The sequence below is a fragment of the Eriocheir sinensis genome, chromosome 67 (genome assembly GCF_024679095.1).
Source record: "Eriocheir sinensis breed Jianghai 21 chromosome 67, ASM2467909v1, whole genome shotgun sequence".
Classification (NCBI taxonomy): domain Eukaryota; kingdom Metazoa; phylum Arthropoda; class Malacostraca; order Decapoda; family Varunidae; genus Eriocheir; species Eriocheir sinensis.
The window spans coordinates 1,646,409-1,673,542 of NC_066575.1; the positions used below are offsets into that span (position 1 = coordinate 1,646,409).

The following is a 27,134-nucleotide window of genomic DNA, read 5'->3' on the forward strand; positions in this document are numbered from 1 at the left end:
AGGAAGAGGAGGAGGAGGAGGACCTGGTAATCTCATCAAGTAGCATGGTGAGGAGAGGAAGCAGGTGTTGGTGCCTTAGTTATCCTCCCATATACCTCCTCCTCCTCCTCCTCCATCAAAACATTCCCACAATCACCCCCCCCCCTCCCCCATCCCCCTCCTCCGCAGCCACCACTAATACAAACACCACATTAGACTCCACCACATGTTTTAAGAGTATACTGCGCGCCCCGAGAGTCCATCACGCTAACCAGCCTCATTTACACACAACAAATTCCGGCCGGCCTTAGACACGAGGCTTATCGGAATATATTAAAATACTGATTCATAATTATATCGCTCAGGTGCCTCGGTTCCTGTCTGCTCTTATGTGTCAGGAGTTTAAAAGGAATGCTGTTCTATTACTACTACTACTACTACTACTACTACTACTACTGCTAATTCTACTACTACTATCACAGCTGCAGTAACCTCACACCCTAACCATCTGCCTCTGCTTCCCATAATCCCAATCAGCAAAAATGCACAGAAGAATCTTGACTGGGTGATGATCTGAGGAGGAGGAGGAGGAGGAGGAGGAGGGCGAGGAGTAGTAGTAGTAGGAGGAGGAGGGAGAGATTCTTTCTTTTTTTCTTACTCCTCTTGGTCGTCTTCTTCCTCTTCCCTCCTCTACTGGGAATCTACATATTATTAGGGTATTTTCTCTCTCTCTCTCTCTCTCTCTCTCTCTCTCTCTCTCTCTCTCTCTCTCTCTCTCTCAAAATACACACACACACACACACACACACACCTCAACATTAATTTAACCAACAAAAAAAAAAGACGAAAAGAAAAACAAAACTCATCAATTTCTCAACACCAACCAAAATAGAAAAAAAAATCAAAATAAGTCTGACCCAAAATAGGCAGCCTCCCTCCCAGCCTCAAGACTATAGGCCGGGAGTAAAAAAAATAAAAAAAAATAAATAAATAAATAAATAAAAGAGTACCCACGACTAGAAATATGTTGGGGTAGGCGCGAGTGCCAGGCTTTAGGGAGGAGGTCGGGAAGTACGGACGGGGTTATGGGGTTGAAAGGGGAAGTAGGGAAAAGGAGGAGAAAATGGGACGGGGTTATGAGGTTGAAAGGGGAAGTAGGGAAAGGGAGGAGATAATGGGACGGGGTTATGAGGTTGAAAGGGGAAGTAGGAAAAGGGAGAGAATATGAGAACTAGTATAGGATGGTAGATGAAGGGAGGAAGGTAGCTAAGGGTGTAGGATGGGGAAGGGAAACGGGTAGCTAGTGTAGACGGGGTTATGAGGTTGAAAGGGGAAGTAGGGAAAGGGAGGAGAAAGGGAGAACTGGTGGAGGATGTAAAATGAAGGGAGGAAGGTAGCTAAGAGTGTAGGATGGAGAAGGATTTAACTAGTGTAGAAGGGGTTATGAGGTTGAGAAAGGGAGGTAGGGAAAGGTAGGAGAAGGGGTAACTGGTGTAGGATGGTAGATGAAGGGAGGAAGGTAGCTAAGGGTGTAGGATATGGAGGGGAAAAGGGGAGCGCGTGTAGGATGTCAGATGAGAGGAGAGGAAAGTAGTTGTGAGCGAAGAATGGAAAAATAAGGAGAAAAGAGTGATGAGTGCAAGCTGAAGGGGTTAAGAAAGCATTTGACGTTGTAGGATCGGAAGATGAAGAGGGAAAAAGATGTTTATGTGGGAGGAGGAGAAAGGAAAGTAGCTGGCGTTGAGGGAAGGGAAGGTGAAGGGAAAGGGATGTTGAAAAAGTTGGAAAGTTTCGTTTAGTCGGCGCAACATCTGTGGCCATATGCCGGAGAGACAGAAGGGATGTTGGGTGTCAGCTGAGGGGGCAGGAAGCTTGTTGACATTGAGCGGATGGTGCGGAGGTCAGGGAGAGGAAGTAACAGGGAGCAGAATAGGTGAGGCACTGATAGGAAGAAGGAAATAGCGAGGAAAGAAAAAGCACTGAAATAATAAAAGGAGAAACAACGAGAGAGTAGGAGGGAAAGGAAAGGAATGAGGTAAAAAGGAAAGTAAGAATAATGAATGGAGATTAGCAAAGAAGAACAGATGGAAATGAAAGGGAAAGGAGATGAGGAAGGGAAAGTAAGGAATGGGAAAGAGGGATACGAAGATGAGTGGAATAGGAATACGAAACAAAATATACGGTTAGGGCAGAGGATGAATGAGAAAGAGGCAAGGAATAAAGAAGAAAAGGAAGAGTAGAGGAGAGAAGCGAAATGGCAATGAGGAAGTAAAGAAGTAAGCTGAGTCGAGAGAAATCAATCACCTACCTGAAACACACACACACACACACACACACACACACCTGTCACGCTCACGGGTAGACTTTATGACCTCGTGCACTTGTTGATTCAGCCAAGAGGAGGAGGAGGAGGAGGAGGAGGAGGAGGAGGAAGAGGAGGAGAAAAAGGAGGGGTAATGGGTTCTCGGAATTATGCTCTCATTAACTTCCTGTTTATCACATTCTCTTCCCTTGCTGTTGTGTGTGTGTGTGTGTGTGTGTGTGTGTGTGCGAGAGAGAGAGAGAGAGAGAGAGAGAGAGAGAGAGAGAGAGAGTAGAGTAGAGACACAATAACAGTAATAGACGATGAAATAGATACATAGAAAGTTGGATATAACGAAAAGAAATATGAACAAAGATGAGCAAACAAAAATAAAACATCAAACATAAAAAGCAAACAGAAGACAAACACACACACATACATACATACAGACAGACAGACAGACACAGTTGCATCCCATCACCACCACCACCACCACCTGCTACCGAAGACCCACGTGCCTCTCCCCTTCCTCTCCCTTCCCTCTCCCACTTCTGTCCCTTTAAATGACCCTTCCTGCAATCCTTCACATCCCGACAGTCTCTCTCTCTCTCTCTCTCTCTCTCTCTCTGATTACTCTAAAAATAGGTAAAAAAAAAGTATATATAGTTGATTTTCCTGTTTGTTTACATCTTCACACACACACACACACACACACACACACACAGGTAGCGGCATCCTCACCCCCCAGCGTCTTCACCTGGCAGCCTCAGGTGACTTACTAATTACAGGTGTTCACGTGGGATACTGTGTGTGTGTGTGTGTGTGTGTGTGTGTGTGTGTGTGTGTGTGTGTGTGTGTTTTGTTAGTCTCCACCTATCTATATACAATCTCTCTCTCTCTCTCTCTCTCTCTCTCTCTCTCTCTCTCTCTCTCTCTCTCTCTCTCTCTCACCAGGTGCAATATAATTAATCAGCCTCACCGTCCATAATAAACTACAAACCACCACATTACTTTGATTACACCCATCGCACCTTTACAGTCTCTTGCTAATATTACCTTATCACGCACCATCAACCAACCTTCCCTCCTTATTTATATATTTGTTTACTCTTATCACTTCCCTCTTCAAAGGCTTAACCGCTAGTCATAATTTTCCCTTGAAGCAAAACGAAGGAAGGAAGGAAGGCTGGAGGCGGAGGAGGGGAGAGGGAAAGGGAGTTGGAGAAAGAGAGAGAGGGGTAGAGAGTGGGAGTGGAAGGGAGAGGGAAGAAAAATAAAGGAAGCAAGGTAGGCTGGAGGCAGAGGAGGGGAGAGGGAAAGGGAGTTGGAGAAAGAGAGAGAGGGGTAGAGAGTGGGAGTGGAAGGGAGATGGAAGAAAAATAAAGGAAGCAAGGTAGGCTGGAGGCAGAGGAGGGGAGAGGGAAAGGGAGTTGGAGAAAGAGAGAGAGGGGTAGAGAGTGGGAGTGGAAGGGAGAGGGAAAAAAAATAAAGGAAGCAAGGTAGGCTGGAGAAAGAGAAGAAACGGAAAGGGGAAGAGAGAGAGGGAGAAAAGAGGAGAGAGAGAAGGTTAGGGAAGAGGGAAGGAGTGAGGGAAGAAAAATATAAGCACAAGATAAAGGAAAGAGTGTAGGGAGGCAGGAGATAGAGGAGGAGAGACGCCAGAGAGAGGCAGAAAAGGGAGGAAGAGGTATGGGAAGGAAGAGGGAGTGATTGAGAGAAGAAAAATATAAAGGAGAGAAGGTAGGGAGGGTGGAGGTACAGGAGAAACGGTAGGGAGAGGCAGAGAGAGGCAGAAAAGGGGAGAGGAAGAGGTAGGGGAAGGAAGGGGGGAGAGGGAAGAAAAATATAAGCTCAAGATAATGTAAATTTAGGCCACGATTAATGAGTTTGCTTACCTTACCCTTGACTGCCGGCACGTAAACATTTCAAGACCTCGGATTTTTCTTACCGTCTCGTATCCTTGAGGCACTAAAATAAACTATTGCCGTAAGAGTCTGCGGCGGGGAGGACGACGCTTTGACCACGGGATTGCAGGAGGAAGTGGAGGAGGTGGAAGAGAGGAGGAGGAGATGGTGGAAGAAGAAGGAGGAGGAGGACGCCAATAGAGGTTCGTTATGCAATCTCACTACCAAAAGGATAAGGAAGGCCAAGAGGAGGAGGAGGAAGAGGAGGAGGAGGAGGAGGAGGTTGTTACGTGCTTGCTTGTTACTGAAGAAGCTCTGTGGGTGAGGTGAATGGGTGCTCTCTCTCTCTCTCTCTCTCTCTCTCTCTAACGGTATTCAGTTTTGTTTCTTTATTCTGTTTCTCTCCCCATTTCCCTCCTTTTCACTCTCCCCCTCCCTTCCTTCCCTTCCTCTTCCCTTCCTCCTTTGTGAGTTTAGCTTGTCATCTTTCCCTCTTGACGCCTACCTCCCCTCTTCTCCCCTCTTCCTCCCTTTGTTTCCCTCTCTCTCTCTTCTTCCTTCCGCTCAAACGAGAACGTGGAGTCATTCTCTCTCTCTCTCTCTCTCTCTCTCTCAAGATTTCCTCCTTATTTTCACATTAGGTTTAACATTGACCCAGTTTTCTCTCTCTCTCTCTCTGCCAAAAAGGTGTTTATTTTCCAACAAAATATTTACGTGATTAACGCCAAAGCTGCTTCTCTTTCTTCGCTTCTCTCAGCCTCTTTCTAAGCCTTCTAGATGCCATGTGACCCTTTAAACGCTCTCTCTCTCTCTCTCTCTCTCTCTCTCTCTCTCTCTCTCTCTCTCTCTCTCTCTCTTGACCACACGTGCAATTGGCCTAAGTATGCACGTCTGTGTGTGTGTGTGTGTGTGTGTGTGTGTGTGTGTGTGTGTGTGTGTGTGTTATCCCTTCCCCTCCTCCTCCTCCTCCTCTTCCTCATCTAGTCTGCTTGTTTTCATGTCAACACGTGTTCAGACAAACTGGAGAAGGAGGTGAAAGGGAGAAGGAACGGGAGATAGACTAAAGAAGAAAAATGTTAGGCAGAGGAAGGAGGAAAGACGTAAAAAAAAAAATAATAATAAAAAAAAATATATGAAACCCGAGAGATATGGGAAAGCAGACTGTAAAGAGGAAGCGGAAGAAATAAATAATTATACGTCAAGGAATAAAACACAAACGAGGAACAAGAACAAAAACAAGAAGTACAAGAACGAGAAGAACAAGAAGCATGCACAACAACAAGAACTGAGAGAAATGGGGAAGGAAAGTATGAGTCATGAGTGAGGGGAGAGAGATATAGAGGAAGAGCGGGTGAGGAAAGATATGGGTAAGAGGAAGAGGGATGGGGAGAAAGAGGGGAGAAAGAGGAAATATACCCCCACCCCCACCCCACCCCTTCCCTCCCCCCATACCCCCTTCAGTACATGGCCAGTGAAGGGAAGTGAAGGGAATCAGAGGACATTAAAATCCCATCATTAAGAGAGAGAGAGAGAGAGAGAGAGAGAGAGAGAGCAGCTGGACGTATCGGGCGCCAGCTGCAACCTTCACCCCCTCCCCCCCACCTTCTACATCACGTCCTTCAACCATCAATCCTCTCTCTCTCTCTCTCTCATCCTTCATCCTTCACCCTCTGTCCTTTCGTTTCACACACACACACACACACACACACACACACACACACACACACACACAATGACCTTCCCCCAACACGACACACCCACACAAACACCCAAACTCCATCCTCTTCTCTCCCACCCAACTGTTCTGTCCTTACTATTTTTTTTTCTCCTCCTACTACACCCACTTTCTCCCCCCCCCCTCCCTCCCTCCCTCTTGTCACACCTACATCTCCCCCTTTCATTTCTTACACCCACTACCTCCCTCCTCTCGAACCACCCCTCCTCACAGCTCACACCCTCTTCCCTTCCCTCCCTCCCTCCCCCCTTCATTCCCTTCCCCTTCTCCCTCCCTCACAGGACAAACAACACGTGCTAACTTAACAAGATCACATTAGCCACTCCTCCCACTAGTTAATGATAAAAAAAGGGGAAGAAAATGTGCAGCGTGAACTTAAATTTCAGATAAACTTCCATATATTTTTTTTCTATTGTTATAAGGAGCTAAGTAAATCATATTGAGGAAACATTTTTTTTTACGGCAAAGGAGACAGTTCAAGGGCGTAAAAAAAATATTAAAGAAAAAAAAAGCCAGCTACTTACTGTTCCTAAATATATACATACCGAGTTATCGATTATTTTTTCTCTCTAAGACTTAAGTTTCAAACATACTTTTATTCTTTTTTCTATTGGTTCGAGGGACTTGGAAAATCTTATTGAGGAAACCATTAAATACAGAGTTATTGCTTTTTCTGTCTCTTACCAAATACAAAAACAGAAAATATTTAGCAGGAAACGAGAACCGCAATTTAATGTTATCATTTTATTTATTCTTTTTATTGTTTCGAATTTTATTTTCCTAATTATTTTGTTTTTGCCTCAGCGTTTCCGCCCACGAGTTCGAGTTCGTTGTCATCTCTCTCTCTCTCTCTCTCTCTCTCTCTCTCTCTCTCTCTCTCTCTCTCTCTCTCACACACACACACACACACACACCACAATTTGTCACCTACACAGGTATAAGCGGCACTAATTAACGTGCACCCCGCCCAGTCCCACCTCCGCCCTCACCTTTACCCCCTCCTCCTCCTCCTCCTCCTCCTCCTCCTTCTCCTCCTCCTCCTCCTCCCTACAACTATTTTTCTTTCACTTCCCTCTCTCATTCTTGCGCTTGTTTGTTTGTTTTCTTCCTACTTAGTTCATTTGTTTATATCACTTTCCTCCTCGTCCTCCACCTCTTCTTTCTCTTTCTTCTCCTCCTTCTCTATTTACTACAATTGCTTACATTTCACTTCCCTGTTTTAATCTTACGTCTGTGTTTGTTTTCTTCCACTCAATTTGTTTGTTTATATCAATTTCCTCCTCGTTCTCCACCTCTTCTTTCTCCTCCTCCTCCTCCTCCTCTTTCTCTCTGTACTACAACTGCTTAAATTTCACTTCCCTGTTTTAATCTTACGTCTGTGTTTGTTTGTTTGTTTTCTTCCTACTCAATTCGTTTGTTTACATCACTTTCCTCCTCGTTCTCCTCCTCCTCCTCATCTTCTTTCTCCTCCCCTTCCTTCTCCTTCTCTTGTCTATTTATTACAACCGTTTTTCTTTCACTTCCCTGTTTCAATCATGCGTTTGTCTGTTTATCCGCCTTTCTATCTACTCCATTCGTTTGTTTACATTGCTTTCCATCTCCTCCTCCTCCTCCTCCTCCTCCTCCTCCATTTCAGACTGACATGGAGATCGCTTGGAGAGAGTGACAAAGAAGGAGAGAAAAAATGAAAATGCACATCCGTCACGAGCAAAGCAAATAAACACACACACACACACACACACACACACACACACACACACACACACATAAATACTCCGACACTTTTCTCATCCTTTACAACACGACCCTCACCACCACCACCTCCAGCACCACCTCCACCACCACCACCACTGTCACTCCGGCCGCCGCTAACAATAATTTATGTCGCACGAACGAGGGAAGGAAGTTATGCGGGGGCCACGCCGCTCAAAAACAACAAACAAACAAAACACATAATGAAACAATGGGAGAGGTGGACAGGCGCGGGAGGAGGAAGGGTGGGATGAGAGGGAACAGGAGAAAGGACAGGATGCAGAGGACGGGCGAGGGAAAGAAATGGACGGGAGAACGTAGGATATAGACAAAAAAGGGGACGACAGGAGGAAGAGGAGGGATGAAGATGGGAAATGAACAGGAGAACGTAGGAAAGAAACAAGAAATGGAAGAAAGGAGAGGAGGCAGAGGAGAGACGAAGACAGGAAATGGACAGGAGAACGTAAGATATAAACAAAAAATAGGACAGGAGGAAGAGGAGGGACGAGGAGAGGAGATGAACGGGAGGACAGAGAACAGAAAATAGCAAGAACGGAAGGGCACAGGACGGAAAGGAGGACTCGAAAACTTAGAAGGAAGACGAGAAGTATCAAAACGGGTCAAGTGTAAAAAAATGAACCGAAAGACGAACAGAGTATAAAAAACTACAACAAGAGAACATGGGATTAAAGGGACGAATGGAAAAATTATAACCGAAAGAAGGAAAACGAGAAATATTAAAAAGACGCAAAAGGAGACAAACTGTTCCCGGAAGGAGGAAGAACAGGAAGAGGACGAACAGCAGACACGGTAGACTCCAAACAGGAAGCACAAGAGGGAAAAAGAAAGATCTGAAGGAGGTAATGCAACGGAGAGAGGAAGGGCGGGAGGATAAAGACGAGGAAGACAAGAAATGAAACAAGAAGAATGGGAGAGACGAGACTGAGAGAATTACAACGACGGAAAGGTAGAATTAAAACCGAGATGAGGTACTCGTAACAAAGCGAACAGAGAAGAGGGAGAGAAGAGGGAAGAAGGGAGGAGCAAGGTAGGGTGAGGTAAGAAAGGAAATAAGAAGAATGAAAAGCACGAGAAAAGGTAATTAAAACGACGTAAAGGTAGAATTAAAACCGAGATGAGGTAACAAAGCGAACAGAGAGAATGAGGGAGAGAGGAGGGAAAAGAAGAGCAAGAACGGGAGAGGTAAGAAAGGAAAGAGGAACAAGAAGGACGATAACAGACGAAGGAAAACGAAGGAAAGGTAGAATTAAAACCGAGATAACAGAGCGAATAGAGAGAGGCAGAACGAGAGAATGGAATAGGGGAAGCGTAAAGTAGGGAGAGGGACGAAAGGAAAGAAGAATGGGAAGAACGAGAACTGAAGATTTAAAACGACAGAAGATAGAATTAAAACCAAGATGAGGTAACAGCGAATAGAGAGAGGGAGAGAAGAGGGAAGAAGAAAGGAGCAAAAACAGGAGTCAAATAATGAAAGAAAAATGGGAAGGAACAGAAGAATCAAAACTAGACAGAATTAAAACCGAGACGAGGTAACAGACAGAGCAAGTGGAGGGAAGAAAGGAGGAGCAAGGTCGGGGTAAGGAGGACGCGGCCGTGGACGTGATAAAAATAATCGTAGCGGAGAGGAATGGGAAGCGGACAAATCGCGCTGATGCTGCGATAAGCCCCGCGGCCCCTCGAGGTTACGTAAATCTCGACTCTAGCGGCTGACAATAAACCGTGAAGGATAAATAAATTTGACGCCTTAGCGGGATATAAACTTGAGGAAACGCCACGACGAGAGTTATATTTGACACCCGCCATGAATGAATATAAACTCGTAGGCAAAATAGAAATGTTGAAGTAAATTTGAAGGTACGCCATCTCTTGGACATGTGCTAACTTAACCAACGGCACGGCAGCAAATGTTAAGTGCTACGGAAATAAATAAAAACTGCACATCGGATGACGCAATACGTAGTGTGATGCTGAAATAAAACATGACGTAAGCACCTTTATAAATATGGAAAAATTTTAGATGATGCAAAATAACAATAAAAATATAAACCATTCAAAAACATACAAAACCACGGGAAGCTAATAAAAAAATGATACGCAATACTAATAAAAAAATAATGAAACGTTAATAAGCTTCGAAAAAACAATAACAAGGAACGATAACAACGCCCAGCACCTCCCATAACACCGAAGACTTGAGCAATAAATAATAGAGCGGCAAGAATGTACTAAGTGGGGGCGCGTTGCTTCACTCGTCGCAGCCCTATCCATCCCAAGTCCTTCCAGGCAGATTCTATTGACTTAACCCAGCCATGAGCTCCCTCCCTCCACTCAGAATATACGCAAATCAAAAACACAATATTAAAAAAAAATCGCAATAATTATGACAACCACGATAAAGATACACACACAGCCTCCACACAACACCCAGCACCTACCAAAACACCGAAGACTTCAGCAATAATTAATACAGAACGACAAGAATATACGCAACCAAAATAAATCAAAAACATCGCATAACCAACAATAATGACATCAACCACGATAAAGACACACACACAGCCTCCACACAACACCTAGTACCTCATAAAACAACGAAGACTTCCTCAATAAACAACAAGGCGGCAAGAATACACGCAAATAAGAGAACTAGAATATTAATAAACTTCTCAGAAACAAGTGACAACAACCACGATAAAGATACACACACAGCCTCCACACAACACCCAGTACCTCAGAAAACAACGAAGACTTCCTCAATAAATAACAAGGCGGCAAAAATACACGCAGGACGTCACCAGAGGATAAAAAGAGGCGCCTTCCGGAACGCAAACACACCCACAGTGACGCCACGTAGGGGGGAGGGGGTAAGGGAGGGGAAGGAAGGAGGGGTGACGGGGGGTGTCGCGGGTGTCAGGTGGCCGCGGGGAAACACAGAATACGGAAATAAACACCGGAGTAAACACGCTCCCTACGCCATAACATTACGATGGGTTAATGGACACCAACGTCTCGGGCTGGTATTTATATCTTGATTCTTTCCTCTTTCTCAGGGCATAGTGGACAGTCCAAGGCCAGAACGAAGTGATGATAAGAAAATGCTCGAAACCTATTAGATAAGTGAATATTGAAATAGGGTTGGTGAACAGATTAAAGTACTGTGATAAAACATGACATTACGGTTTGAATAACATAGTTTCCTCCACACCCTTCCCTCCTTCCTGTGACATTTTTCTTCATAAGGGGTAGAAACGAAAGGCCATGCATTTATATATGACGAATCGTTTTTCTTCTTTTTTCGTATCCTAATGTTTTCTTTGAAGGAAAACACTATTACGTCATTAGATGGTACAAAATACAAAACGAAGGAATCAGTGTAAAAAAATAAATGCGTTGCGTAGATATAAGTAAAGGCATTGAAACATGAACGTAATACACACACACTAAACCCACTCACTCCCATGATGCAACGAAGCTTAAATTCATGGCTTCTTCCCGTTACACACACAAAGAATGATAATATGATAACTAAATGCATGAACAAATAGATGAAGTGCATATGTGAACAAGAGAATAATAAATAAACTCGTCCATCAATCAGTGAAGGAAATACTATAAACAAACACTTGCTTTACAGAAATGAGTTGCGTTTCACTAATATCACTACTTCCTTGCCACCACCACCACCACCACCGCCTGGGCCCCGCAAACAGGTAGGCGGCGATGGGGTTGGTGATAGCGGTGGCGGCGGCGGCGGTGGTGGTGGTCGACATAAATAATCTCCGGGAGTCACGGGAGCGGCCACGACACAACAGGTGCTCGTGCCAACACCAAAACACCACAACACCGCAAACACCACCAACACACACACACACAAAAAAAAGTAATACACTCTTCCTTCCTTTCTTCATTCAGTTCTTCATTCTTTCACTCCTTCCCACTTTCCCTCCTGCCTTCATTTATTCATTCAGTCACACGCTCATTCATTCATTCTTTCATTCATTCAATCATTCCTCTTTCTTATTTTAACTGTGTAGTAGTTGTTTTTTGCCTCTTCAAACAGTAATACACTCTTCCTTCCTTCCTTCCTTCCTTCATTCATTCATTCAGTTCTTCATTCTTTCCCTCCTTCCTTCATTTATTCATTCAGTCACACGCTCATTCATTCTCTCCCTGCATTCATTCAATCATTCCTCTCTCTTAATATCGCTGTGTAGGAGTAGCTGTTTTTTGCCTCTTCCTCCTTCTTATTTATTCTCCCTTTCCTTTTTTCATTACCGCTTCTTTACACGAAAAAAAAAGACGATAAAAGGGAAAATAGCTTCTGTACCTTCTACCTTCTCATTCTGTTCAACTGCCGAAGTTTATATAATATCTGTTTGCTTTCTCCTTCATCCCATTCTTCCTTGTTTTGATTGATAAAAGTACATCCATATGTTTGTCTTCTTTCCCTCCTAAGTATCTGCTCTAACATCTTCTGTGCTCCTATTTCCTTTAACTCCTTACTTGTCTTAATAAACACACTTTTTGCATTTCCCTTTACCCCTTTCCTCCTCTGGTTCTATAACTCCACATTCAATATCTATGTAGCCTACCTGTTTCACCTCTCCCTAATAAATAGACTCATTGACTTTCAGACGATTTTCACGTGTGTGCACCGGGAAGCATAAAGTACACTGCTTCTGTCAGCCTGATAATGTCTTCTCACCTTACCTGCCAATCTTTTTCTTCTTCTTTGACCTACCTTTATTCCAGTCATGTTGGCCAAACAACTTACACTTAAAAGGTCACAATGGAGAAGGAAAAAAGGAATCCACACTAAAAGAAGAGAAGATAGTGCATGCAAAGAGAAAATGAATGGATCCAGGAAGGTAGACGGAAATGTTACTACTAACAAGAGAATTATTTGTATAGTATTAAAGAGAGAGAAGAGACAAGAATATTTAACGGTACCCAATCACAAGGTACATCTAATGGGTACTCTACAATGGGGGTTTAATGGGGTACTCACGTTGTCTGTGCTGGAGCGACGGAGCTGCTGGTTAAGGTTCTCAAGCTGTGAGTAGAACCAGGCCCGCTCCTCCTCCTCGGCTTCGATCTCCTGCAGCAGCCGTGACCTACAGGGAGGAAAGTTTCATTTTATTTATGTCCCCTTTCCTTCATTTGTTGCATTATTCCACATATAGTATCTATGTACCTGTTTACTAATGTCTACATATACACAAACAATTTACCGAGGATAACACAAGGAAATGCATCATCAAAAGCGATACCCTGAATCATTCCACCTCAACCAAACATTTCCATTCATTCCTGCCCTGTGCTTCCAGTTTCGTACTCCGATGTAAGTTATATGACCCTGTATTATCAATGTGGTCCTCACTATTCCCAAACCTTTGACAAATTTATTTATAGTCACATCCAAATAAAGATATCATGTAATGAGAAGTTTGGCAAATAAATAACAACCTGATGAAGGAACGAGGAGAGCAATAACTAGGCTCATTTTGCTGATACTGACTAGCCAATGTAAAAACCTATCTCTTCCGGCACAGATGACCTGGTGCTGAATGATGAAGCTCCAGGTATAATGGAGTCATGTAAGAGATGAGAACACAGAAGCAAATTAAAGTAGAAACATTGTAATTATAAGTTCAGGTAAACAAAGAACAATCAGTTAACCAAAACTTCCCACTAAGGGAAAATGAAGACCAGGCAAAGAAAGAGAATATGTTTGCAGAAGTTCAAATAGGGACAAGTAGAAAAAACAGGTCAAAACAGAACTAGTCAATAAAAGACAACAGACAACCAGTGGCACAGCTTGAGGGTTAAGGTCAGTCTGAATAGAACCCAATGGTCTTCACTAAGGGTGGTCTATTAACCTGGTAGCAGCGATGGGACAAATTTGTGGCTTTACCGTGTAGCAGCGATGGGCCAAATTTGTGCCATGATTTAACCCCCAAAAAATAGATGATACATAAACTGCTCACAAATGCTTTGATATATATTATGAAGTGGTTTGTGTGAGTGATGATTTTTTCTCGTTTTTCTCGCTTAGAGGGACCATTAAGAAACATGATCCCCGATGCTGCCGGGTTAAAAAACCAAGTCGTCTGGGCCTCTAATGACAAACCTGTGCCTCATGTAAACTTGGGGTGACTGATTGGTACACTTATTAACACTGGACATAAAGAAAACACAAGTATAGAGAGCGAGAGAAAAGAGAAAAAAAAATATATATAAATAAGAAGAGATTGATTTAAAGGAAATACATTTTTGACAGGTTTGTGTGTTCCTGAAGGGAATTTAGGAAAGTTGATGTTTTGGTTAGAAATTCCATCCCTTTTTTTCTTCACTACATGGCCAGTGAGTCATGATACAGAACCGTACATCTACCCAAAGCCCAGAAAACAAAATAAGTCTGTGTAGTATCTAGAGCAGCATTCAAATTTTTCTCATAGTGACCCAGTGTTATTTTAAGCAATGCCTTGACAACATCTGCGAGCCTCCTGACAGTACTGGGAGCTGAGTGGATCCTGCCATCTGTTATTTAGCTGTGTGAGGAAGTAGCAACCCAAATAGTAGTTCACTGTAACCCATTCACTCAAAACACTGACCAAGGGAACACAGTCAAATAAGTGTGAATGGATCTACGTAATAATTGCCTAAGAAAGCTACATCGCCTCTTAACTGCTAACCTCTACAAACAGTGAATGAGTGTAATGGTTAAAAATACACACCCCATCAACACAGACAGGCCATTACCACCACACAAACAAGGCGAGGGTATTTACATCTCATCTCCATAATTGCTCGACTCATCCATTATGCTGCGGACAGTTATGATGCCGTGTACCTGTGATGCTGCTGCCTAGTGTTGTGTTACTCTCGTGTTACCTGCCAAGGCCTCTACTGGCTGCCACTTGTCTCACTGATATAGTGCACCAACGGCAGGTATGCAACACATGGCACATTTTTTTCTACCTGCAAGGCCCATTACACATTTATGCTATCTCGCAGGCAGTGGTGGTATGACCCAGCCTGTTGGTGGTGCAAGGGAATATTTATTTTTTAATAGTGATGTTTTTTTCTCTGCTTGGCTCATTTTACCCCCAATTCCTCACCTGGACAAAAAAAATCACTAAACTTGGGGTAATTGACAAGACAAAACATATGTCGCACACTGCACATAACTTTGAACATGGTAATGATAGTTCTACACAAGCCCCCATAAACTATCAATGTATCACTGCACATATATAACAGTCTTTGTTTGATATTTTAAGATGGTTCACTAGTAGAAAAATTCGTAAATGAGCTAATGTGACAAAGGAGCATGTAACAGTAACCATTAGTATATCTCAACATCAAACTCAGTCGCTACCAGACTTCCTCCAGCATCACCAGATACATTAAGCTCAATGATGGGCCATAAGACAATAAATTAGCTGCTGAACAAAAACTGCATTTCAAAGATGATACATAGTAATTCTATTCCTATCTAACTCCTTTGTCTTGAAAGCTAACAGCAGTGCATGTATTACCATGAAATGCAGATTTTCTCTAAATATACATCTTACTTTACTTTCATTTACTCAATGTTGGATCATATAAACAATGGTATACCACCTTGATGCAAATTAATACTTCAATCTTCTGCCATTACTTTCAACTCTACATGTACAAGATGACAGTGGGCAAATTATGTTAAGCGAGTGAATGATGCATACGAACCAAACGGCTACGGCCCAGCAAGACTTATATTGACTTGGTTGTACAATAGCCTAATGCAGCACTGCCTGGCTCAGTCATACCACCTTAGGCAGAGCAATCACTGGGAACTGATCAAAAAAATATTCCTGACACTGTTTACCACAAGTCCCTCAATCTCTTTGCAGCTATTTACTGCAATGTCCCTAAAATCAAGATACTTTGCTCACTTTCCCTACTCATTACCACTATGCAGTACTACCTATTGCCAAACCACTACTATCACCTTTCCTCCTGTTATACAATTTAGCACTGGCAGTGGAAGAGACCTCCATTTAGCCTCAGTGTGGCCAAGAATGCATGTGTGGTTTCGTCAGACATCACACTTTTCTAAACTGCATTCATGACTTTATACTTTATTGACGCTGAGAATGTTCTTCTTAATAAAAGTATTTGTTCACTCTTTTTTGGACTTTAATGTTCCTGCTACATCTACATTTTATTTCTCTTCCCACACATCTTTCTATGAAACTCCAATGCTATCTCTTAAAACATTTCCTAGGTTCTGTTGACTTCCATAATAAGAATGTTTCATACTTTACACACAAGACTGGTGCAGGTAGCCACCCAATAAATGTTATTTTTCATTCAGGCAACTTAACACATAAACAGTTTATAAATCTTACTAAAGGCCTCACTAATCCTTGCATTATTTCATTCTCTTTTTATTACACTAGAACACATATATTATCATTAAAAACTGTACACCTTCTCAGCAACCACTAACACAACAGCCTATGCACGCCTCTAACTTGTGCCCTAAAGCACTTGGATATCCCCAGACCCTTCATTTCCTACACTTTGCATAATGGATATAGCTAAATCTTGCTCTCTCCTTGAAATAACCTATATCATAGAGGGTCCAGTTGTAATATTATAATCCCAGCTAATGTTGATCTCTATAACTAGGGACTTGCAAGGAGCTACCTATTTTACAGAGGTATCTTTCCCTCCATGACTTTATGTTTTCTGTTTCCACTGGCCAACCTACCCACCATTCTTGTGTGAAAAATATGCATGATAATGATTTCATGAACACTGAGCCTTTAGGCTACCAAGCTCTTTTTATAATAAACTTGTAAGCATTTATCTTTAAACACTCCCCATTAATATTGCCAACACCACAAAACATTATAAGCATTAGCATAATCTAAGTTCATTTCTTTTAAAAACTGGGAGGTGGGGTTATGATGAATGTAAATATGCTTGATTTCCTGTAATCTTGGGATCAGAAACAGGCTGCAACCACAAGATACTCAGCTTCACACTATTATGTCTGACACTCATTGATGCTCTATACCCAACAGCAGTTTTCATATGATATAAATTCATGTAACCTTGAGCACAGGACGAACCTTTCCTTCCTGAGGGTGAGGATGAGGGTGGCGATGTCCTCCTGGGAGTCAAGGTTGAGGCTGGAGGTGGACAGTCCTCCGGGGAGGTTGAGGCTGCCCCCTGAACCCTGTCTGCTGCCGCGGGAGGCCGAGCGAGTCTGGCGCAGGTACCGGCGGTTTCCCCTGAAGAGTAAGGGCCACTTTAGGGGAGGACTAACATTTTAAAATTGCAGTTAAGTCAGCTTCATGGCCAGCTTTAGGAAGGTTGAATGGACAATAAAATCTCAGTCAGAATGTCCTCCTCTGCTCTACTTTCTTCTGGATATGAGCAACCATTACTCTCAGGAGGAAAGTATTATTAGGTTGAGCCAGGTCATCATATTCCAAGCTGATGCTCCTGGTGTGATAGCACTACATATTACTTTTCCTGAGAAGGAACGTCTTTGCTTTTACACTGCACATACTTTATTTTGTTCTTATCCTGACCTGCTGAGTGTAAAAAATGGGATTATATGATGCCTATAATATGAGTTATAATGAATTATAACAAATCCTGTAATCACACCGCCAGAAGCAATGCCTAACAACTCAACATGAATATCCTTAAAGTGATTCACAGCAGATTAGCTAAAATATTACCCGACTCTGTCTGTAAGATTAAAATCAGGATGTGTGTCTTAACATGATCATTTTTTTTTATATATAGATTATTAAATCTAACTGTAAATCATTTTTCCTCTTGGCTCATAAAAATAATATTATAAGAGAGCACATTAAAATTTTAAGATATTTGATGTCTGTTAATGTCTACCAATTTTTTTTCCAGCCGTAATCATAATATTATTAATTATTACTATAGTAGTCCAGGTAAGTGTGACAGTGATGACTTTGGTGCACAGTGTGTAGACACAGACATATACCATACCGCACCCTTCAACAGACAACACATGTACATTGTGATGACATACAAATACACAGTCAGTGTAAGCCTTGTGGCACAGACCAGAATAGAAAATGTTGCAGCACAGAGATAACACCACCACAACTCTGAAAGATATGTAATAACTTCCCCCACCGCCTCACTGCTCATACTTGTCTCCTTCAATTTTACGACTGTGGTGCAAAATGTGTCCTGAGCCACCATTACTTTGGAAAAAATTATACATTTATTCTCATAATCTGCTCTGAATAAATGGGAAAGCCACACACAATGTCTAATACACAGGGCTAGATACCAAAGAACTCATGTATAAACTGCTAAAGGTAAATCCCTGTTATCCCCACTAACTTAATAAACGGCAAGCACAGGTAGAGTAGATGGCACTCACTTTACCAAATCATTACTCTTAGAACTCCATGTTAACTAGATGGATACATTTCCCCTTCATTGTCTTGGATTGCTGGTTTATGAACTCTACTTGATGTATTCAGGGTTATGATCCTGTTAAGAGGTTACAATAAATATTCACTTGTCTTTCAGTGACCCTAAGCCACTAAAGAGAGTAACCTATTGCCATTAAAATATTAACACATCACCACCCTAACCTAACCTAGTTGTTATAATAGTAAGTTTACGATGTTAAAGATATAATTTAGCACCCCTAAAATAGTGACCTATTGAAGCTACAATAGTAACCTATCACCACTAAAATACTAGCCTGTCAACATAAAACAGTAGCCCATCACAAATGAAATAGTAATCAATCACTATCAAAATAACATAACCAAGCCTAGCCACCAAAATAGTAACCTAGTGCCGCCAAAATAGTAACCTAGTGCCGCTAAAATGCTAACCTATCGCCAATAATAAGTAACGTGTCTGCCAATGGAGAGCTGGGTGTGATTCTGTAGTAGTACCCAAACTCCTATGGGGCCGAAATTCAAAAAATAGTAACCTAGTGCCGCTAAAATGCTAACCTACCGGCAATAAATGGTAACTTTTCTGACAATGGAGAGCTGGGTGTGATTCTGTAGTAATACCCAAACTCCTACGGGTCCGAGATTCCACAACTCCATATAGTGTTTCATCTCCTGTTTGGAAAATTCCTCACAAGAGCTTCAGTTTACCATTTGGGAAATCCCTGGATAAATCATGCCATAGAGAATAAATCACAAAGGCACGATTTACTTGAATATAGCCCTGAACAGCTACTCACATCTGATGCTTTCCTTTGCTACATTTGAGCGTCATCTGGCTACACAACCATAGTAGCTTTTCTTCAATTCACTGTCATTGAGCCTTTAACATTTCGGACACGTAACTTGAAAAACACAACTTGAGTGGGTTAAAAAAAAAGCTCACAACGTTGAGTTTTCGGCTCATCGACAAAGAATCCATTACGTGTCCACCATTTCCCTGCCATCTGCACAATTTCCCTAACTGTAGAATAAGCGAGGCTCCGAAAATAACAAGAAGCTCCGATTAAAAAAACACTGAACATGGTAAGAAGCTCCGAAAATATGAATAGAATCTGTTGTTAAGACTACCCATTGAACGTCTGAATATATTATGCATCAGGGATGGTCAGAATAACGCTTTTGCTACAACGCATCAGCGGTGATTGTTATTTTACTCACTAATATTCGTGTTCATATCACTGAAGACATCTAAAAAAAAAAAAAAAAAAAAAAAAAAAATGCTTCAATAAGACGATGGACACCCCCTCCCCTTCCCGAGCCTGTTTAATTATAGAACTGCCGGACTTGACTTTTAGCTGATTACAATGTCAAGGATTTATTTGGCTCGAGATGGAAGGATAATGAACGTCTCCAACAAGCTAATCCGAAGAGTAAGCCTACATATCGGTGACTTAGGTTGGTATTGTCAGATGCTCCCACCCCTCACACTATTTTTTTTATTTTTAGGTTTTATTACTTTTTTGGATTTCTTTTTTTTTCAGTGTTGATTTTTTGGTAAGATTTTTTTTAGTTTTACCATTTTATTTGGAGTTTTAGTGATGGGAGACTGATACGTTTAAGAGAATGGACCTATGGCGAGGGTTACGGCAAGCATCCCATCTACTGCCAGTGCCTGTATGCGTGCGTGAGTGCGTGCGTCATGCGTTACCTGGGCTGCGTGTGTGAGGACTGCGAGCGGCGTGGCACGTGCGAGGCGGTGGAGGCGGGAAGCGAGGCGTGGGAAGAGGCGCGGGACACAGGCCTGGAGGTGTGCGGGGAAGGGTACCTCAGCTCGCCCGGGCAGTACTCTGGAAAGGGGAAAGAGAATATTAGACTCCCATCTATGTAAACAATATATGTGGCAAGGTTAAGTGCAATAATCTATGTAAACAATATATGTGGCAAGGTTAAGTGTAAGAATCTATGTAAACAATATGTGGCAAGGTTAAGTGTAAGAATCTATGTAAACAATATATGTGGCAAGGTTAAGCGCAATAATCTATGTAAACAATATATGTGGCAAGGTTAAGTGTAAGAATCTATGTAAACAATATGTGGCAAGGTTAAGTGTAAGAATCTATGTAAACAATATATGTGGCAAGGTTAAGCGCAATAATCTATGTAAACAATATATGTGGCAAGGTTAGGTGTAAGAATCTATGTAAACAATATATGTGGCAAGGTTAAGTGTAAGAATCTATGTAAACAATATATGTGGCAAGGTTAGGTGTAAGAATCTATGTAAACAATATATGTGGCAAGGTTAAGTGTAAGAATCTATGTAAACAATATAAGTGGCAAGGTTAAGTGTAAGAAACAGTGCGGCAGATTCATGAGGATAATGTATAATTGCTAAGAAACGTAAAAATGAAGAAATAGCAAAACGTTCATGAGGTAAAATTACATTAGTCTACGATTTTCACCTAATTTTCTTTTAGTTCTCGCAAATAAAAGGGTAACTATTGTAGAAGAATCTCTCTCTCTCTCTCTCTCTCTCTCTCTCTCTCTCTCTCTCTCTCTCTCTCTAACAATGGGTAATAACACAAAGACACGCCACCTTTCCCTGAATAGTCTGAACTCGAAGGAAACTCCACAAAATTCGCATCCAATCTTTCTTGAAAAGACTTAAGTAGCAATTGTGTCTTTATTGAGTCACTTTCTTAACGTCGCCTACCATTTTTCCGTCTTTTCATTGTGATTTTTTTTCTTCCTTTTTTTCTCTCTCGTTCTTCTTTTTCTGAGGCTGGTGTGACTTTTTATTGTTGTTGTTGTTGTTGTTATCATTATTAGTTATTGTTGTTATTTTTTAAACACTCTCTTTAGAAGTCACATATATTCCTGTTACTTATCCACGCCATCTACCTTTTCATCAGTCTGTCTAGCTATCTAAATGTCAATTTGTCTGTGCAAGAATTGAAAGTAGGGATCGTTTCATTCTTGCGTAAGTTCGTGTGTGTGTGTGTGTGTGTGTGTGTGTGTGTGTGTGTGTGTGTGTGTGTGTGTGTGTGTTTGAATTTGACCGACTTCGGAGTTTTAATATGTCTCCGTCTGACTGTCTCCCTGTCTGTTTCTCTGTCTGTCTGTCTTTGTCCATCATTTGTCTATTTAACCCTGAATCGGACTCTTCATCCCTGCCTGTCCGTCCATCTGTCGCTATCTGTCTTACGCCTGTCTGTCTAGCTGTCTGGTTAACTCTCTCTCTCTCTCTCTCTCTCTCTCTCTCTCTCTCTCTGGCCTTCACCTTATTCTTATTATGGATCTTTTTTCCCTCCTCCCTCCTCCCCTGCCTTATCTTTCCCTCCCTCCCTCCTTCCTCTTTATTCTTCATGTCCATTCATCCTTCTCAAGTCTATTACTCTATTTTCCTCCATTCCTCCTATTTCTTCGTTATTTCCTTCCTACGTCCATCTCTTGCTATCTTTCTTCCTCTCCATCGGTCACAATTTTCCTCTCTTCTCTCCCTCATTCTCTCCCTCCCTCCCTCCTTCTCTCCCTCTCCTTCCCTCCCTACCTCCCTCCACTTAAGTCTCCAATAATGTGGGAATATTGTGCATGTCATACTCAAGAGCACCTGAGAGAGAGAGAGAGAGAGAGAGAGAGAGAGAGAGAGAGAGAGAGAGAGAGAGAGAGAGAGAGAGAGAGAGAGAGAGAGAGAGAGAGAGAGAGAGAGAGAGAGAGAGAGAGAGAGAGAGAGAGAGAAAAGACAAGACAAGACAAGACAAGACAAGACAAGAGAAGAGGAGATAAAAGAAAAGAAAAGAAGAAAAGAAAACAAAACAAAACAAAAGAAAAGAGAAGAGAAGAAATGAGAAGAAAATACTAGAAAAGAAAAAAAAATAGATAAGAAAAAGAAAAAAAATAGAAAAGGAAAAAAATGAAAAGAGAAGTAAACAGGACAAAGCAGAAAAGTGGACGAAGAAATACGAAAGAGAAAAATACATAGAGAAAGAAAGAAGGAGAAAAAGAGGAAAGCGATATTGTAAGAGAAAACGGGAAGAGGGGAAGAAACAGTCGATAAGAGTTTAGGGGAAGCGAGGCGTGCAAAAGGGAAGATAAGATTAGAAGGTGGAGGAAGAAATGGACGATTAAGGAAGAGGAGGAGGAGGAGAGAAGAGGAGGTGGAAGTGGAGAGGAAAAATGGAGTAAAGGAGGAGGAATGAAGAAGAGAGAAGGAATGGAAACGAAAAAGGGGTAGAGGAGTAGGAGGACGAATAAGAGAAGGAGGAGGAGGAGGAGGATGTGGAAGTGGAGAGGAAAATAGGAGTAGAGGAGGAGAAATGAAGAAGAGAGAAGGGATGGAAATGAATAAGGGGTGGAAGAGTAGGAGAAGGAGGAGAAAGAGGAGGAGGAGGAGAGGAGGAGGAGGAGGAGGAGGAGGGGGAGGAGGAGGAGGAAGACCCGCCTGCCAGGGATCAATACCTCCTCCCCTCACTGACTGAATTATGAGGTGCACACACACACACACACACACACACGAGGTTCGCACGCTTTAAATTTTACACACTACATAAAAAAGGCATCTCAAGTTTATCATTTTGCATAAATAAAAAAAACTACCGATAATTAAAACAAAGGAGCATCAAGCAAAAAGAAGAATAAGATTAAGAATAAGAACAAGAACAACAACAACAATACCAAAAAGAAGTATAAATAATTAACTCATAAATCCCTCCTCTATTGACTGCTAGGAAAGGCGTATTAACTTTCTCCGGACATATTTATTTACCTGAATTTTTCCCTTTACTTTTAATTAGTTTCGGGGCAAATTTACCGACGAGCGACGTGGGCAAACTGGAGTGTATATTACCAACAATACTGATAGAGTGGAGGAGGAGGAAGAGGAGGAGAGGAGAGGAGAGGAGAGGAGAGGAGAGGAGAGGTATAAGAGGAGGAGGAGAGAGAGGTAGAGAAAAATAAAGGCAAAAAATGAAATGGAAAAGAGGGGAATATTAAGGAAAAAGGAAGAAAGATAGTAAAAGGAAATCAACAAATAAATTAGGTCGAGAAAAAACAATTAAATAAAGTGAGATTAAAAAGGGGGAGTAAGAGAAGAAGGAGAAGGAGCAGCAAGATGGAAAGTGAGGAAAGAGAGGAAGGAGAGGAAATGGAGACGGATGAAGAGGAGGAGGAGGAGGAGGAATAGGAGACTTTCCACCCTAAACAAAATACACACAATCAAGACTACGAGGGGAGCCGGCGAGGAGGAGGAGGAGGAGGAGGAGGAGGAGAAGGAGGAGGAGAACAAACCGAGGGGACGAGAGGCGAAAGGGAAATGAGTGTGTCCCATGAGAGAGAGAGAGAGAGAGAGAGAGAGAGAGAGAGAGAGAGAGAGAGAGAGAGAGAGAGAGAGAGAGAGAGAGAGAGAGAGAGAGAGAGAGAGAGAGAGTATGCCAGTTAATTATATAATCAATTAATCGATCCGTTGGTCAATAAATAAATGATCCGTGAAATGTTAACGAGGAAAGGAGACACGGAAAAAAAGATAAAAAGTTAAATAACGAAATAAACGAATAACGAATAAAGAAATAAGTAATAATGGTGGTAAATGATGATGATGATGATGATATGGTAGTAGTAGTAGTAGTAGTAGTAGTAGTAGTAGTAGTAGTAGTACTAGTAGAGGTAGTAGTAAAATGAGAAGAGCAAGAACGAAGAAAAGAAGAAGAGATAGTGAAGAGAAAAAAGAGAAGAGGTGGAGGATGAGGAGTAGGAAGAGGTGGTGGAGGAGAAGGAAGAGGTGGTGGAGGAGAAGGAAGAGGAGGAGAAGAAGAAGCACTACTAAGCACACAACCAATTAAAGACCGCATCCATTTTAGGTAACGAAGTGTTCTCCCTCCTCCTCCTCCTCCTCCTCCTCAACCTCTCAAATTCTTCCTCCTTTTCCTCCTTCTTCCTATTCTTCTTGTTTCTTCGGCTAATCATCATCCATTTTTTTTTCGTCATTTATATATTCACTGTTTTTTTTTTTTGTTATTCATTCTTCATAAGTTATATTTTTCCCTTGTTTTCCTTATTATTATCACCTTCATTATCTTCTTTGTACTTTTTTTTTTGCCCTTGAGCTGTTTCCTTTGCTGTAAAAAACTACTACTACTACTATTACTACTACTACTACTACTACTACTACTACCACCACCACCACCACCACCACCACCACTACTACTACTACTACTACTACTACTACTACTACTTCTACTACTACTACTACTACTACTACTACTACTACTACTACTACCATCCTTTCCATTCTCCTCCCCACGGTCATTTCCTTTCCTCTCATCCTCTTCCCTTCCTGTTCCACCTTCCTTTCCTTCTAAGACCCTCCCTCCCAGTACCTCTTTTCCTACACCAATTTCCTCTCTCTTTCGATACTCACTGCTCACTACATCTTCCACTCCCTTTTTTTCCCTTTCATCTTTTTCTTCCTTTCTGCTAACATTAATATTTCATTCCCTTTCTCAACGTCTTCCATGTGTTGATAGTGAAATGCGATACACTTAGCCCGTAGAGTTTTATTTCGAAGTGAAGTATTTTGAGAACGCGTTGTCATTGCTATAGTTGCTGGTATTATTGTTTTGCTTACTTTGCTATAGTCATTGCTGTTGGTTGCTGGAGGGAAGAAGAAGAAGACGAGGAAGAAGAAGAAGAAAAAGAAAAGAAAAAAGAAGATAAGAAGTAGAAAATAAGAAGAGGAAGGGCAGACTCGAATGCTGATACAACATTTCTCGTTTTCTGTGACACGGGCGGAGGGGAAACGAAACTGAAATATGATCTTCTGCCGAACAGGAGGAAAGAGATCGGAAAGAACGCGAGGGAAAGGGGAAAGAGCAGGAGAAAGAGGAGGAATAAGAGGAGGAGGAGGAACGTCGGAAGCTGGAGAGAGAAAAAAAGTGAAAAGGATGCAGGGACGAGGCCAGATATAGACTTAGAAGCACAGTAAGAGGAGATGGAGGAGGATAAGAAGGGGAGGGAAAGAGACACAAAGAGGAGACTAGAATAAGAAGAAAAAAAAGTAAAAAAATGATGCAGGGGATTTTTTTAAAGGAAACTGAGACAGAGAAAGTGAGAAATTAAAAAAAAGATACAAGGAGAAGCAAGAAAGGAGAATATAAAACGGTATATACAAAAAAAAAGAAGGCTAATGAAATAAAGAGAAAATAAACGAAGCAGAGTGATTAATACGAAAATAAAGACTGAGATAAGGACAAAACAAACATGAAGGAGACACATAAATTCAGAAATAAACAGACACAGAAATAAGAAAAAATTAATAAGCATAGTGTGAAGCCTCATTGTAATATTACTTCAAGGAGAGAAAAATGAAGGAGAGAAAAGTGATATTATAAAGTTCCATTCAATATATACTAGAATAAAATCAATGCCTTATAAATCCCAAATGGAGAATAAATGTATAAAGATGAAGGAAAATACGATAAGGCAGACGGAAAGAGAAGGGAGATAGAGAACATATATAAAAGAAATATACAAGAATAATGAAAAAATAATATACGTAAAGGCTGACGGAAAGTGTAGAGAGGAAGAAAACGTCAAAGAAGAAATACATCCCAGACACAAATATTGGAATGAAAGCGAGACGGAGATAAGAGCAAGTCCATTAAGAATTAGGAAGATAAGCCCTGATAAGAAATTGATGACTCTCTCTCTCTCTCTCTCTCTCTAACCTTGACCTTATGAGAAGTGACCTTGCGAGACATTTTTTCGTCCATCACTCCCTTCCTCCCTCTCTCCCTCCCTTTCTCCCTCTCTCCCTCCCTACCTTCCTTCCCTCCCTCCCTGCCTAATTTTCCTTCCCTCCCTCCCTCCGTCCCTCTCACGAACAGCAGTGACGTCAGAAGAAAATGAAATGCGTGAGCCACCACCACCACTGTCACCATCATCATCACCATCACCACTAACTCCACCACCGTCACCATCAACACTACCACTGCTAAAACCCACCACCACATTCTTCACAAGCTCCACCATCATCACTAGCATCTACATCATCATCATCACCACCACCACTAACCTCTCAACAACCCAACTATCCACCACAATCATCACTATCACCCCATCTACCCTCTCCACCAACACCATCATCACCACTATAGCTATTACCACCACCACCACTACAACCAACAACCCACCATCATCACCTCCACTGCCTCAACCACCATCACCAACAATACCAATCACCATTACACCCAGGCACCTCCAAAGAAAAACCTAACTGAAAGAAAAAACAAAAACAACAAGCAAAAACAAACACTTCACACACACACACACACACAAACAAACACTCAACATTTTCTATTCTCCGCCAAACTTTTCGCTCCACTTCCCTCCCCAAAAACTTGCTCCTCCCTCCACCACCTCCACCTCCACCGCCGCCGTCAGAAGTGGAGGAAACGGAGGGAAAGATGACCGGAAGAACTTTTCTCCTCCAATTTCTCTCCACTGTCTCCCTCTCCCTCACACACACACACACACACACACACACACACACACACACACACACACACACACACACATCTGGCTACGAGAGTGTACAGCAGGTGTGGGTAAGAGAACACGTGTGCCAAAATGCATATGGAAGGGAAGTTAAGTGGGCAGGTGTGCGAATCCTCAGGTAAACAACAATAAGGAGAGAGGAGGAAAACACCTGAGGGACGGAGCAGGTGTGGAGAGAAAGGTGAGAAAAAAGAGAAGGTGTTAAGGATGTTGGATGTAAAGATGTGGAAATAACGCTTACATAAAAAGAACGGTAAAATGGAACGAAAAAAAAATGAAAGTGAAGAAAACGGTTTATATAAAAATGTATATATAAGAGAAAGTGTAAAGTATGCTGTGTGTAAAGATGTGGAAAAAATGCTTAAATAAAAAAAATAGCGGTTACATGAAAAGGAAATAAAATAAAAAGAGGATAAAAATGTTGAGTAGAG

General features: G+C 41.8%; 1 protein-coding gene and 1 long non-coding RNA gene across 7 annotated transcripts in view; one reads left to right on the forward strand and one right to left on the reverse strand.

The window, feature by feature from the left end:
• Nucleotides 1–10,019: 10,019 nt before the first annotated feature.
• The window catches only part of LOC126987906 (uncharacterized), a 298,554-nt gene continuing 281,439 nt past the window's right edge, over nt 10,020–27,134 (reverse strand). For all 6 annotated transcript variants that reach the window (XM_050845484.1, XM_050845482.1, XM_050845486.1 and 3 more), the window contains 3 exons: nt 19,862–20,000; nt 16,816–16,977; nt 10,020–12,807 (listed from right to left, as the gene is read on the reverse strand). In XM_050845484.1, the coding sequence (XP_050701441.1) occupies nt 12,648–12,807; nt 16,816–16,977; nt 19,862–20,000 (461 nt within the window). In that variant the 3' untranslated portion in view covers nt 10,020–12,647. The remainder of the gene's footprint in view (nt 12,808–16,815; nt 16,978–19,861; nt 20,001–27,134) is intronic.
• Nucleotides 20,126–20,699, forward strand: LOC126987907 (uncharacterized). The gene is made up of 3 exons (XR_007741275.1): nt 20,126–20,176; nt 20,255–20,294; nt 20,335–20,699. It is a non-coding gene; the product is annotated as an uncharacterized LOC126987907 (long non-coding RNA).